This window comes from Megachile rotundata, chromosome 2 (genome assembly GCF_050947335.1).
Source record: "Megachile rotundata isolate GNS110a chromosome 2, iyMegRotu1, whole genome shotgun sequence".
Taxonomy (NCBI): Eukaryota; Metazoa; Arthropoda; class Insecta; order Hymenoptera; family Megachilidae; genus Megachile; species Megachile rotundata.
The window spans coordinates 19,064,348-19,078,012 of NC_134984.1; the positions used below are offsets into that span (position 1 = coordinate 19,064,348).

General features: G+C 33.5%; 3 protein-coding genes across 13 annotated transcripts; 2 read left to right on the forward strand and 1 right to left on the reverse strand.

Moving 5' to 3' along the window:
• Positions 1-676: 676 nt before the first annotated feature.
• Positions 677-4,261, forward strand: LOC100881187 (phosphotriesterase-related protein). Of its 2 annotated transcripts, XM_003699684.3 has the most exons (8): positions 677-1,231; positions 1,296-1,359; positions 2,032-2,191; positions 2,308-2,498; positions 2,569-2,727; positions 2,810-2,974; positions 3,043-3,263; positions 3,398-4,261. In XM_003699684.3, the coding sequence occupies exons 2-8, from the start codon at positions 1,329-1,331 to the stop codon at positions 3,527-3,529; spliced, it is 1,059 nt and encodes a 352-aa protein (XP_003699732.2). In that variant the 5' UTR covers positions 677-1,231; positions 1,296-1,328; the 3' UTR covers positions 3,530-4,261. The 2 variants fall into 2 exon arrangements, with proteins under 2 accessions (XP_003699732.2, XP_076385034.1); XM_076528919.1 differs by lacking the exons at positions 677-1,231; positions 1,296-1,359 and adding an exon at positions 1,530-1,876.
• On the forward strand, positions 4,020-6,279 carry LOC100881076 (ras-related protein Rab-38-like). 2 transcript variants are annotated; one of them, XM_012287585.2, is made up of 6 exons: positions 4,020-4,260; positions 4,616-4,648; positions 4,994-5,090; positions 5,166-5,222; positions 5,499-5,743; positions 5,803-6,279. In XM_012287585.2, exons 1-6 carry the CDS (start codon positions 4,158-4,160, stop codon positions 5,925-5,927), a joined length of 660 nt encoding a protein of 219 aa, XP_012142975.1. In that variant the 5' UTR covers positions 4,020-4,157; the 3' UTR covers positions 5,928-6,279. The 2 variants fall into 2 exon arrangements, with proteins under 2 accessions (XP_012142975.1, XP_076385039.1); XM_076528924.1 differs by having other exon boundaries at positions 5,783-5,994.
• On the reverse strand, positions 6,266-13,520 carry moody (G-protein coupled receptor moody). Of its 9 annotated transcripts, none has more exons than XR_001096276.2 (10): positions 13,075-13,520; positions 9,635-9,774; positions 9,392-9,532; positions 9,004-9,174; positions 8,741-8,868; positions 8,507-8,660; positions 8,217-8,416; positions 7,876-8,064; positions 7,366-7,525; positions 6,266-7,108 (listed from the first exon to the last, which is right to left on the reverse strand). XR_001096276.2 is itself a non-coding variant. In XM_076528917.1 (10 exons), exons 3-10 carry the CDS (start codon positions 9,648-9,650, stop codon positions 7,017-7,019), a joined length of 1,104 nt encoding a protein of 367 aa, XP_076385032.1. In that variant the 5' UTR covers positions 9,651-9,774; positions 10,795-10,958; positions 11,132-12,398; the 3' UTR covers positions 6,266-7,016. The 9 variants fall into 9 exon arrangements, 8 of the variants coding, with proteins under 8 accessions (XP_076385032.1, XP_012142993.2, XP_012143000.2 ...); XM_076528917.1 differs by lacking the exons at positions 7,366-7,525; positions 13,075-13,520 and adding exons at positions 10,795-10,958; positions 11,132-12,398 and having other exon boundaries at positions 9,392-9,545; XM_012287603.2 differs by lacking the exons at positions 7,366-7,525; positions 13,075-13,520 and adding exons at positions 10,795-10,958; positions 11,132-12,394.
• Between the last annotated feature and the right edge of the window lie 145 nt (positions 13,521-13,665).

Below are 13,665 nucleotides of genomic sequence, written 5' to 3' on the forward strand. Positions count from 1 at the left end.
TAATTGGAGATCTGTAATTAGAAACATGTCTCGAAAATGTATTTAATGTACAAGGCTGATAGGTACCTTCGATAATTCTTTCCAAAGAGTCGAGTAGTTCTATGGGTTTGAGTTGAGATACGCTTTTTTATTTCGTTTTACATCGTCGTTTTCTTTTTTCTTTTTTTGATTTAATATTACTTATTTATTCATTTAACATTCTTTTATGTGTTTGCATTGGATGAAAGGAAAGTAACATGACCAGGTGACTAATAAATTCAATAGCCCTTTCTGATATTAGTGTGATGTTCAATTTTTTAGTTATGTTTAGAATAAGGTGATTTCTATCTGAATTAAGCAGAAGTCACAATGAAATTTCACAGAGTAATTAATTGAACATATTACTTCTACTATGTTGTCTAATAAATTTGAACTCTTTCTGTTTTTGTAATATCTAATATCACAATCAAGTCAATCAATTTTGGGGAATGTTGTCATGTTACTTGTTATGAATAGATGTACGTGCAAAATAAAGGCCTGCACTTTGTATAAAGTGTTATTTCCTTTCTTATATTTTTTGGCCTTTGATAAAATCCACTTCAAGGTTCTCAAAATGTTTAAATATTATGTGAGGTTTTATGTTAGGTTCCTCATAGACTTTCCCTATACTTTCCTTGGATTCTCCTAAAATGAAACATAGCTCCAGATCTTCTTAGACTTTATATAGAAAAAATCTTATTCTTCTAATTGTCTGTGGTTTTCTGTAGTCCCTATGCTCTCTCTGAATTTTCTTAAAATTGATGAGTGGCTCTTCATGTGTTCCCCTTGGGTTTTCCTAGGTCTATTCAATTTAGTATCTCCAATATTGACAAGATGATCTATTCCTTAATCAAAAGAAACCTACTGTACGCATAAATGTATCCATGATGTATCCATGTTATCAGTTTATTGAAAGAGTGTCACATTTCCAAAATTATGACTCTTCAGATATCTACTAAAATAAACTATTTTTATCTACAAAGATAGAAATGTTCTAAGCATTCATTGTAAACATTCATTGTGCCACTCTTTTAATAAGGCAATAATTATCTTAGCAGTGGATGCTGAATGTTTCATATCTTGTCCATATATCATTAGCACAATCTCTGTTCATATTTTTGTTATATAACACGTCGTCGTGGATGTTGTTTAAATCAGTATTTACTGGGTGGAGCTGAAAGTTGGAAGGTTTAAGATAGGTGTATAGCAGCAAGTATGTCTTCCCATATGTTTAAAAATTTTTATTGTCAATGTTTCTCATTGTTTCTTTCTTTTAGTAATAAGTGAAATTCAACATTTATTCGTGAATTATGGACCGTGCTACTAATTCTGTACGAACGGGTAAGTATTTAATTATTTGATAAATAAATAATACCATCTAAACTCTTTTAATCAAAAGCTGTAATAATTGTAATCATGTTGAACCACGTTTATCATTAGACAAAATAGTCAGCTGTAATTTAAAAAATAAATATTTTTAATGTCTTAAAATAATTTAATACCTGTTGTCCTGTATTTTCATTTCATGTTTTGTAACAATTTTGAATTATGATAATACAAAATAAAAAACAACTTGAAACATTGTGGACTTTTTATAGCAAATCTTTATTCTTATCTTCACGAAAGCCCTGGTTTTTATTTGCATTCTCAAGGTTGAAAAAACTTTAAATCGATCCTGTGAAAACCTCCTTCAATTTCATGTTAGCCTACTACATTATTTTTAGTTCAAAATGTCTACGTTAGACGGCACTAATATAAATCTACCTCCTTCACTTTTATGTTAGCCTATTACATTATTTTCAGTTCCAAATGTCTACGCTAGACGACACTAATATAAATCTACCTCCTTCACTTTTATGTTAGCCTATTACACTATTGTTAGTTCGAAATATAAACCGCCAGATGACGCTGATCTACTTTTTTGACGTGCAAAATACGAGAAACTGAATTTCTACAATAAGTAAGTACTTGAATTAAAATATTTTTTATTAATATGACTATTTTTTTGTTTAGTACTCGGTGAAAAAGATGCAAACAAGCTTGGCAGAACCCTTACGCACGAACACTTGGCTTTAAGTTTCACTAATTTCTACGTCCAGCCTCCTAAACATTTGAAACGCTTTCTAGATGGTAAAATCGAACTCCAAAATATTGGGCTCGTTAAACAATATCCGTAAGTACAAATATACATCTATTATTTTAATTATGTCTGGACATAAAACAACCATAATTTTATCTTATGTAATAAATTGAACTAGACAAAAATAACAAATAAGCTTTCATTCACAGTTACAGTAATTTGTATAACTTAAAGTACAACGATGCGGACACAGTGGAAGCCATTTTCGAGGATGTGAAATTATACCGCGAATTTGGCGGTGGTACCATCGTTGAGAATAGTAATTATGGTTTGAACCGAGATATTCCGTTGATGAAAAGGGTTAGCCAAGAAACTGGAGTTAACGTGATTGCTGGAACAGGTATATTATTTTTAACATTTATTTTGTATTTATTTAATTTGTTAAATGATATTAATTTGATATATGAAAGGCTATTACGTTGCTGCTACCCAAAGTGCAAGTGATCTGAACTTATCTAAGGAGCAAATGTATAACGTCATGATGAAGGAGATGACCGTCGGTTGCGAACAGAGTCCTGATGTGAGAACAGGATTCATTGGAGAAGTTGGAAGCACTTGGCCAATTGAAGGTGGGTATATTATTACTTATTAATTTTAATTAATTAATTAATTAATATTATTACTTATAAATTTATAATTTTTTTTCCATAGCTTTTGAAAAAAGAGCCATTCAAGCTACAGGAGAACTTCAAGCACAGTTGAAATGCCCCGTAAGTTTTCATCCTGGAAGAAACCCTGAAGCACCATTCGAAATAATGAGACTTTATCAAGAAGCGGGTGGTGACTCGAGTAAAGCTGTTCTTTCTCACTTAGATCGTACGTTTCATTTATCAACATACATTTATAATTTAGGTTACAATAAATTATTTAAAATGTATTTATAGGAACCATTCCCGACGAACAGAAGCTGTTGGAGTTTGCTGATATGACGAAATGTTATTGTCAGTTTGATTTGTTTGGTTGCGAATGTTCTTTTTATCAATTGAATCCGGTGATTGATATGCAGTCGGACGCGCAACGCATGGATCGCATCAAACTTCTTCGCAGCGATCAGAAATTAAATCGTGTGCTTATCAGTCACGATATTCACACGAAACACAGATTAGTACGTATCGAATTACCTTTTTGGCAAGATTTGAAAAATATCTTAATTACTTTATTTATATATGGTATATCATTTTTACGATTTTAATAAAAAATTTGAGAGTGATTAATATTATGTTATTGTTCTTTTTAAAGATGAAATTCGGTGGACATGGATTTTCTCATATACTGAATAACGTGCTGCCAAAAATGATGCTGAAGGGTTTCACTCAAGAAGAAATCGACATAATAACAATTCGCAACCCAATGACTTGGTTGTCACTTTAATTATTTTTCATATACGAACCAGCTTTTCTGTACGAACCAAATTTTTATACTTTTAAAAAAATATTATTACTTATTGTAAACATTGCATATAAAATTGTAACGTGACGTTTATTTCCTATAACTTTCCTTTTGAGTAATACCTGTCCCATAAAAGTCCAAAAATTATTTAAAAGAATGTTCCCAGTCAAACATATGGTCCTCTCAAAAAACTGGAGTGTCACACATGTGTGAACGTGTTAATTATTTTGAACACACTTGTACGCCAGAAGCAGATTAAGTATCTTTAAATTGTCTGCAGCTCCGATAAAGTAAGCAGTGAATGAAAAAATGACTAGTCTGGTTTTGCCTGTTTATCAGAAATATTACTGACAAAAGATAAGAAGATCATTAGTAGTGAAAGTTTGAGGTAAGCTTGGCCATCTTTGACCCAGTGTTTACTAGCAGCACTGGAGCACAGATAGCACAGAGCGATAGACTGAGGGGGAACGAGAGATGACACGAATCGACCTCAGAGGTCGAGTCTTTTGTCTCCTTCGGTTTACCGTCAGTTTACAAATGAACAAGTAGAAGTAAAGCACGGAAATACGTGGCACGAATAACGTTGAAAAGTAACAAGGATAGTCAAAGGATGAACTCAAGAAAACCGAGGAGAGACTCGGACGTGCTGTTGTCCAAGTTCGGTCACAAGGAGCACCTCTTCAAGTTCCTCGTTATCGGTGATTATGGCGTCGGTGCGTCCAGGCTGTTTTAAATAAACTTCCTATTTGAAAATTCACCATCGTCTACGTGTATTCGACCTTTAGACCTGTTAGTATGGTTTCCATTCAATATCGTGTGAATTCATCGCGATTTCATCTTTTGATTGGTTAACTTTTCTTAGGTTCACGTCATTAGAAATTGTGTAGCATCTGAACAATTCTGTTTACATGTTAAACACGACTATTGTTTGCTTCTTCTGATTGAACAGCTGCAACTTTACAGATACATTTTTATATTAAGTAGCATAAACCTAATTTTATAATCGCATATAATAATTCTTTATTTAGACCTTTCTTTCAGTAACAATCTTCTGTTTATTCTTTTCAGGAAAAACTGCACTAGTTAGAAGATATACAGAAGGTAATGGCATCCATAAAAGAATTGTATTCAGAAAGTATAACTGGAAAAAAAAGTGTTATAATTAGAAAGCTCCGTAATATAAGTATTCAAGTTGTCTTCATCTTGAACGTCATACTACACCTGTAGTCAATGACAGACGTAAATAATCGCATCTCTATTTTTATCTTGACCTGTTTTGCTTAATCTCTCCGAAGTTAATCGTTCGTAACGTAAAAAACCATGTAATCTTTCTTGAGCCTCTGTAAACAAATTGTTAGATTAACATTTACGTATTCAATTATTAAGCGTTATTGTATTTATTTAGATACGTTTATCAAAGTTACAATAAAGTTTCTTATTTTGCAGGAAAATTTACGTCAAATTATAAAATTACCATAGGAGCTGACTTTGCAATAAAATCGCTTGATTGGGATCCGCACACTAAAATCAATCTGCAATTATGGTATATTTATATGATAATTTGTATGAGGTTCAAGTGTACTTGTACTTTCGAGTTCTAATAAATTTTTATTTGTAGGGATGTTGCTGGCCATGAGAGATTCGGATATATGACTAGGGTTTACTATAAATACGCGTGGGTACAAGTTTTATAAATTAGTTTAATATTAATAATTAATTCTCCTTTCTATTCTACCTTTGATACTTACAATAGATTTCAATTTCAACGGTTTAATGAATGCCCCTTCATGTAGTCTTCCATCCTCGCCAAACGGTCTTTCTCGCCATTGCTGCGCATGCGCATAAGCTCAACTTGCGCAGTGCACACGCGCAGTAATTTAAAATTTAAATACTTGAAAACATTCAATTTTTAAATTTACAAACTATCAAAATAAATTCTCAACATTTTCAGAGTGGCAGCAGCTTTAGTTTTCGATATTTCACGAATAGCAACCTTCCAGTCTATAAAGAAATGGTTGTTTGATCTCAGAGAAAAGGTTACGCTTCCGGATGGTTCTAATATACCTGTAGTTCTCTTAGCAAACAAGTGTGACATTCCCTATCCGGTAGTTCCGACAGAACAGATCGCTAGATTTTGTAAAGAGAACAATATCGGTGCTTGGTACATTACTTCTGCTAAAGAAAATACAAATGTTGGTAGGTATAAAAATTATTATGATTATAAATATTAGTTAGACTTAATATAATTTTTACAGATGTGGCGATGCGGTATTTAGTGGAGAACGTTCTTAAGACTAAAATTGATGGAGGAATACGAGATTCCGTCCGATTGCGAGATAAACCTATGATTAGAGAGAAGAATGCATGTTGTAAATCATGAATGTTTCTCCATACTTGAATTAGTTTATGCTAAAAATACACATTCACAAGACTTTTTTTTATATGCATTTACTGGTGAAGCATATGTTTTAATATGTTTTAGTATGTTTTATTACTAATTTCAGTAACAGATGATAACGTATCCTATTTTAATTTTGAATATTTATTTTAAAACACTCAATATCCAACTTCTTTCAATGTATTGCTAGGTTTAAAACTACTATAGGATTTTCAACACTTAAAAGTTAAGAAACATTGTAATAAAAATGTCAAGTTTTTATACCTGTAATTGAGATTGTATTATTTTTCTTTTTATAAAAATCAATTAAAAACAGTATGAACACTTTTAACAATCTTTATTATTCTAATCTTTCTTATGAAGACTCCAGATGATTAATATATATTGTCGATATTTCAAAATTCTCAATGCTTATTGACAATACTAAAAAGTTGGGAACTCTGTAATATCGACAACATATATATAATATCTTCTTTATGTACAAATGGATTTTTGTGTGTAAACTTTGGTAAAAGTATAAACGCTTATATTCAAGCATCTGAAAAATTAAATACTTGTATATCTTGTTTATCGATAAACAGTTCAGGCTGCGGAAATTTATGCAAATATATATTTCATCTTTCTCATTCTTCGTATTTTACATATCTTCAATATTAAAAACGTGTTACATTACACATAAAAAAGGTTTGGCACGTGCTTTGTATAAATGCATAAATATTCCCAGCTTACATCACGGTATAAATTGTTGATTCCTCGGTTTCAAGATCTTTAACAAAATTTTCTTACATTATAACGCTTAATTCGATAAATAACTTATGTCATCGTCTATTATACATATAATACTATAATACTTATTAGTTTAAATGTTTCGTTATAAAATTGTGATAAATGCAACAAGAACAGCACTGCTGTCTTTTATATTTATCTTAGTAACAATACGTTTAATTTGTATTTTATTTACAACCATATCTTTAGTTTCCTTTCAACGATGTTCAGTCATTGTCTTTTTCTTGTTACATATATTACTTTCATGTTTTGGTATTATTTGTTTGGGCAGTGCCATTTGGAAATTCATGGTCCATCATCAAACTGAGAATTTCTTACTGGGTTCATTGCAATGGAGACCGTTGACACCATAGTTCTGCTGAAGTCCTTTGAGTAATCTAAAAAAGAAATTGTGCAAAATGGTAAACAATACGTAATACCGGTTTTTCTTCGAACGCGTGCTTAAAGAATTGATGAACCGCATAGTAGTAAGCAGGAAACAGTTAACGAGGAAAATCCGGTAAAGTAAAATGATTCATGATTATAAATAGCACACTTTACAGTTCTTTCGGATACACCTTTAATTCTGCTGTCAATTACTATAAACTAATTTCAGTATGCTTCAATTAGCCAGATAATATATTCTTATTTTTACCTTCTGAAATCCACAACTGCCACAAAATGATTTCTAAATATTGAAATCGACTGTGAACGACGATAGCGAATAGATTTATTAAAAATAAAATTTGCAGTCTTATATAATTGTGTAATAAATATTTATTTATTCCAATTTGATCTAGTGACAGGATTGAAAACTGTAACAAAAAAAATGACAGATTGTTCGAGTTATTAAGGAGATAGTATGATTTACAGAGATGATCTCTGTATTACATTGAATGGACATTCACAAACGAAAAATGTCTTGCACAGCAGAAGTAAGGGCTCCTATATTAGTAAAATGTTACTGAAACTTTTAGATGCAGAGAGTGTACATATCATGTTATTTCAAGACATAAAAAGTACGTGTATGCCTACAGGACCAATTGCATTCTTAGAAAGCAGCGAATTTGTGCCCTTAACTTACGAAGTGAGCGAAGTGTGGTCGCTTAACTCGCGTTCGATCAGAGCTTGGTGAGCGTTACCACGTGACGGGGCTCGAAGTTACCTTGGCCGTAGTTCTGTTGATGTTGTTGTCCTGGTGCACTGCTACCGTAAGGAGTTAAGCTGGTCCTTATCCGTGAACAACTTATTACGCCGGCGTAGGCCTGTCTATATTGTTTATTCATGATCACGTAAATTATTGGATTCACGCAGGAGGCGAAGTACAACAGAAGGTAGCCCAAAACGTGAAACTCTAAAAAAAAATGAAAATACTTTAAACAAGCCTATGCTTTTAAATTCAATTTTAATTATCACTAAACGCAATACATGAACAGTTTAATGTTAATGTTCATTGGTAACCTTTACTTAAATGTTAGTACAGAAATAGTTCAATAGATATATTACCTGGATATTGAACTTCTACATCTACAACCTTAACAATGGTAATTGGAAAATAACAAGCAACAAAACTGAGAAAAATGGCAAGAACCATCTTTGTGATTCTCCATTCACTACGTCTTTGTTTAATCTCTCTGGTATCTCTTCTTGGTGTATGTGGTGATTTTATTGTGGGTGTTGCATGCTTTCGCATCCTTGACTCAGATCTATAAATTATGTAAAATGAAACAAAGTGTATTGAAGTGTTGTAACTATAACTCATATGATGAGTTATGAATAGCAATTCTGATAATTACCTATGCACAACCCAGAATATTTTGGTATAACATCCAACAATTATAACGCAAGGTATTACAAAACCCATCACAAAAAGGAATGTTTTTGATGTATGACCATTGCTATCTCTTACAATTGAACAAGTTTCAAGATTGGAATCATAATCAAATCTGCCTAAAGAAGGAGAAATGGAATAATATAAGGTGTTGATATTTTCTTGAAGTTGTCTTTGATGCAGTGTATTGAAATCTTACCCCAAATTCCTAACAGGGTGGGTACTTGCATTCCATAGGAAAACATCCAACAGAATACTATCATGAAAGCGATCCAATATTTCTTATAAACTTTACTATATAAACCATGATGAGCTATCATGATATACCTAAAATAAATAATAGTTTCATTTAAGCCAAAGATAATTCATAGCAAGATTAGCCAACGAAAAAGAGGGAAAAACAATTTTTCACTATTGAGCATTGAGTTTCTCAGAAAAGTATTTTCTGCCAGCATTGTATACCTGTTGATAGTTATGGCCGCAACGGACAGTAGACTCACACCAACATTGCCGTATCTTAAAAAAGGTACAAGAACACAAAGAAATCGTATATCCGTCCAACTCGCATCCACGAATCTGATAGAATCAAATGGCAGCACCAGAGCGCAGAATACAAAGTCGGCTACGCAGAGACTGAAATAATCAACAAAATCCTTTTTATGCTTTTAAATAGTGTCTTTAAAATTCAGTAGACTCGCATTATATTACCACGCACGATCACGCGTGTGCCTAGTTGAGAAACAAACACCGAGTGGCACGTGACATTTATATTACCCATTCCGAGTTTTTCGGCCCCCGTTTCATCCGTGGCAATATAACGAGAGTCCATTAAAATGCTACAAGTAATCACCTTATAATAAAAGCTGCGGCAACATTCCGAACTTTGGGATATTTGCACAATGCAATGATAGTAAGCAAATTACCCGTGAGGCCTATGACCATAATTATAATGGCGACCACAGCTGCAAATGTCCTCAGCTGCTTTGGGAACCTGCGTATATAAACTATTTCAATAAATAACAAATAACTTATGTAAATAAACGATAGAAATATTTTGTTATGTTTTATCTGAGAATTGAGAAATTAAAATCACCTCGACAATTCGCCATCGATAATCGTATTTTCCGTGCTGTTCTCGGAAGCGCGTAACAACCGCGTGGTTAAATCCTCCATTTCGTTGATGACGAATTTTAATTCGTTTCCAGTGATTCATCCGATTTCCACTTCCGAGGCCTGAAATTAAGAGGATAAAAATTTTATAATTCTTGTAACATAATATGTCGTAACATGTATTCGAGTACCAAAATGGCGGGAACTGTCAAACGAAGAATCATAATGGTTAATCTGCTTTTTAAAAAGTAATATTTTCATAGACAGGAGGATAGAGCAGAGATATCGATGAAGAAATTATATCCTCGATGCAGGCTATGCTGGATTTGGTAAACTAGGGTCAAACTGCGGTGCATTAACCTCGATTGAGCTTAATTAAGAGAAATTAACGGATACCCGGTACTAGGCGTCCCCTGTAACAAAAAACTCGTCAAAAGTGATGGGAGACATGGGAGACATGGGAACCAACTGATGTCGCCTCTTTGCCCTATCTCTTCTTTTCACACTGAACTCTTTGTTGAGTTATCTCCTTGGATGTGGCTTTGCCACCATTAATCCTGTATTTCTCGCTATAACTGTACTATTAAACACCCATAAAATCATTCATTACAACTGATAGAACACTGATGCTTTTTTTTGCTACAATGTAATCTTATTTTTAATTAGTCTACAATTTAAGATAAAATTATTAAGATTTTCTATATTCTTGAAGATACTAGATATAAAAAAAATGTAGTTCCAGAGAAATAAAATAGACTATATCTTTCAGTGAATTAAATTGAAAAAGAAATACAAGCTTATTGAACTAACTAGATTATTCACAGCTGTTCGAATGCCAAATAATACCTAGTGACCCATGATCGCATTAATGACGCCTAAACCGCGAAGGGTGAATCCAATCATGCTCTAGTAGCAACGAAATAAATTAATACTGAAAGAGTTCAGCCAATCGTGTTGTCCTTTATGATACCATACTAACTAACTAGTTAGGTAATTCAATCACTGGATCAACAAGGTTCTGCACGTGGAAGATGACAGATATGACTGACTTTCAAACACAAGAAATCTGACACCAAATCTTACCTAAGAAATAGAAACATACTAGTTAGATATTTTTCTGCGTACGACGCAATGCAGAAGTACCTTTTATTATCGGTAAGCCCACACTAAAATAGGTTAACGCTGATAGACGAGCGATGATAACCAGCCGGAGAATGAATAGGTACTGAAGATTTTCCTTCTACTATGTGTCATTGATATCTTCTTTGATAGTAGCGCAATCATTTGCTATGACAGAATCATTTTCTCTGAAATTTTCCAAGTTTCAATTTTTTAAATTTCTAAATTTTTAAATATAGTCATTTAGTAATTTTGAAATTGAGAAGCTTAAAAATTTGTACAGAAATTAATAATGAAATAAGTACAGAAATTTTTAATAGAAAATTTGTAAATGTGGAAAATCAGGAACGTGGAATCTGACCGTCGAAAAAGGTAGAAATGGTCAGCGCCCGCAGTTAAAATCTGGCAGCGACTCGATCAGATAGGAAGCCCTTGTCAGAACTAAGGAGTTCTTTCTAGTAGTCTAAGTACGTAGTCAATTGTATTCTTCGTGCTCGAGCGATGTATCCTGGAGCATGACAAAACCCTGAAGAGACGTCACGTCGTCTTCCATAGAATCTACTGTGACCGCCTGACGTCACCGAATGATTTCCGAGTTAATCACACAGCGAATGGCAATGAATGAGTCAACTTGACTCACAGTGAAAGTTCCTAAGGCAATTCGCGGGACGATCGACACTGCTCGTGCACTATGCACCACTGATCGGTTGATTTCCAGTTCAACCGTAATTTACTTTTACCTGTCATGATGACTGGTTTCATTCATGGAAACAATCGTCATTATCAGAACGTTCGTATCTCTTTACTTTTACATTATACCTCGCTATATAATGTAAACTATGTTACTCTTACTCTACTAATCATTCACACAGTTAATTTTAACGGAAATTCATAGAAATTGTTTTCTGAATATTATTATCTCAAATATACATTTTTTAACGATGCCTGCTTCTAATTTCAATATGTTGGTTTTAGAGATTAGGTCGGTCAAGATCTGACTGGTGTGAAAAATTTAATGGAGGATTAGATAAGGTTTGATTTGGGGCAAATAGGGTCAAACTAGGATTAGGATATGGTTGGACTGGGTAAGGGACGTGGTTAGGTTAGGTTATATTTGTCAAGTTTCATATTTAACGACCTAGTATATTAAGGTAATAAAACTGACTTCGAAAATGGAACAGATGCTTGTTGTAATTCACGCTAGTTTCCGAGAATTCTAGATTGCCTTTAATTAGTATGCTCGATAGTGTGCAGACTTTACTTTTATATCCATATGAATAATTATTGTTGCAACGATGATGTTCCTACATGTCTGATTGACTATGTTTTGTCAAGTATTATAAACAATACTTCAGGAATAGAATAGACTTATGTAAATTGACTGATGACACATCGAATAGATTAATCCTTCTTATTTCTCTCGAAGAAATTGAAAAATGTATATACAAAATAGAAGAAACGAGTGCGACACTTTTTAACACTTTCCAGGCATCCAGTAAAAAAGGGAAGAGAAACGAACGCTTTCTGGTAATTTTCACATCTACTTTCACAACTGTAATTTGTTATATTTTACGAGAAAACTCATGAACCATGATCATCATGACAAACAATATCTAAACACATTTGACATCGCTCACTCGATATCGAAGAGTCGATTGTAAATACTTGCTAATGCATTACTGTTTGAGCGCCAAATTTGAATGTACTGTAAATTAAATTGACAAGGCGCCCCCGTAATTGTATAATTATTCAATTTAAGCTTTCAATTTATTATATTAGCATAATAGTAATTTATATTTCTGATTTCTTAATTCAATTGCTCCATCAAATTTGAAGTGACATCGATGACCCCTATATCATTATGTAAATATACACAAACTTTATGTACTTCACAACTGCTCTAATCGCGATTAACTTTCAAATCCCACGCGCAACGCACCACGTGTTACACGCATTCGAATTTACCGAGGGGAAGAAAGACAGAATCAGAGAGAAGGAAATACGTCAACACGATCCGTGTTGCATATTATGCTACTCTTTTTTCGTTTTGAGAACGTTCGTCGTCGCACGACACCCATGTGAACACTTTTTGCTTTGATCTTGGCATTGGTCCTCGAGATGACACTCAGAACCAATGGTTGTTTGTTTCGTTTCAAACATATCGAAAACACACTTGAAACTCTTGTACCAATATCATTGAAAATTCATTTGCAACTTATTCATATTTTGTTTCAAATAAAAGTACATAATAGCATTAGTATGAGAAGAGCGACCAGGAACATGTCAGTTTCGTTTTCGACTTACTACATTAATTCCTTTCACGATGCATTCGTCATAGCGACCACCAGGACATCCGCAACGCACGACAGAATTTTCGATTCTTCTTGATTCACGAACGACGCGCCAAAACGAAGCTGCAACTTCATACAGGACAATGTTTTCTCGCACAAAATGCACTTATAACAATTGTATTATGTAAAAGTCACTTCAGTCAAGTCAGAGACACACTTTTCCTTGTTCATTTTCACGATGACGATTTGTCACAATAACGAATAGTAATCAGTTTATTTAGCAATTCGATTCAACAGTTAGGTTATAATATTTTACTTTTTATTACTCTGTAACTGGCGACGATAATGATCTACGAACAAAAATCGATTGTTGTGAGTGAAATAAACTGTAATGCGAAACAATTCGCAAACGGTCCATTCTTCTCTGTTGCCGTGACTAGACTGGCTTACCGCGTTAGATACGGGCCCAGCGGTCGTCGAGTGGTGGGGGTGAGGCCACGAACATAGACGAATAGGCACGAACGTTAGCTCGCGCATGCGCATTGACACGAATACAGGTTTTTAAGAGCGCGGTAAGACCCAAACGTGTTTTTGAATTATTATG

Excerpts from the sequence above, each read along its gene's own strand:
- LOC100881187 (XM_076528919.1), top strand. The coding sequence starts at position 1,828 with ATGTCTACGCTAGACGACACTAATATAAATCTACCTCCTTCACTTTTA. Across the intron at positions 1,877-2,031 it reads TCTACCTCCTTCACTTTTAT|TACTCGGTGAAAAAGATGCA; the intron begins GTTAGCCTATTA and ends TTTTTTGTTTAG. Across the intron at positions 2,728-2,809 it reads AAGCACTTGGCCAATTGAAG|CTTTTGAAAAAAGAGCCATT; the intron begins GTGGGTATATTA and ends TTTTTTCCATAG.
- LOC100881076 (XM_012287585.2), top strand. The coding sequence starts at position 4,158 with ATGAACTCAAGAAAACCGAGGAGAGACTCGGACGTGCTGTTGTCCAAG. Across the intron at positions 5,091-5,165 it reads AAAATCAATCTGCAATTATG|GGATGTTGCTGGCCATGAGA; the intron begins GTATATTTATAT and ends TTTTATTTGTAG. Across the intron at positions 5,223-5,498 it reads AGGGTTTACTATAAATACGC|AGTGGCAGCAGCTTTAGTTT; the intron begins GTGGGTACAAGT and ends CAACATTTTCAG.
- moody (XM_003699682.3), bottom strand. The coding sequence starts at position 9,714 with ATGGAGGATTTAACCACGCGGTTGTTACGCGCTTCCGAGAACAGCACG. Across the intron at positions 8,661-8,740 it reads CACCCTGTTAGGAATTTGGG|GCAGATTTGATTATGATTCC; the intron begins GTAAGATTTCAA and ends CTCCTTCTTTAG. Across the intron at positions 8,065-8,216 it reads TGTAGAAGTTCAATATCCAG|AGTTTCACGTTTTGGGCTAC; the intron begins GTAATATATCTA and ends ATTTTTTTTTAG.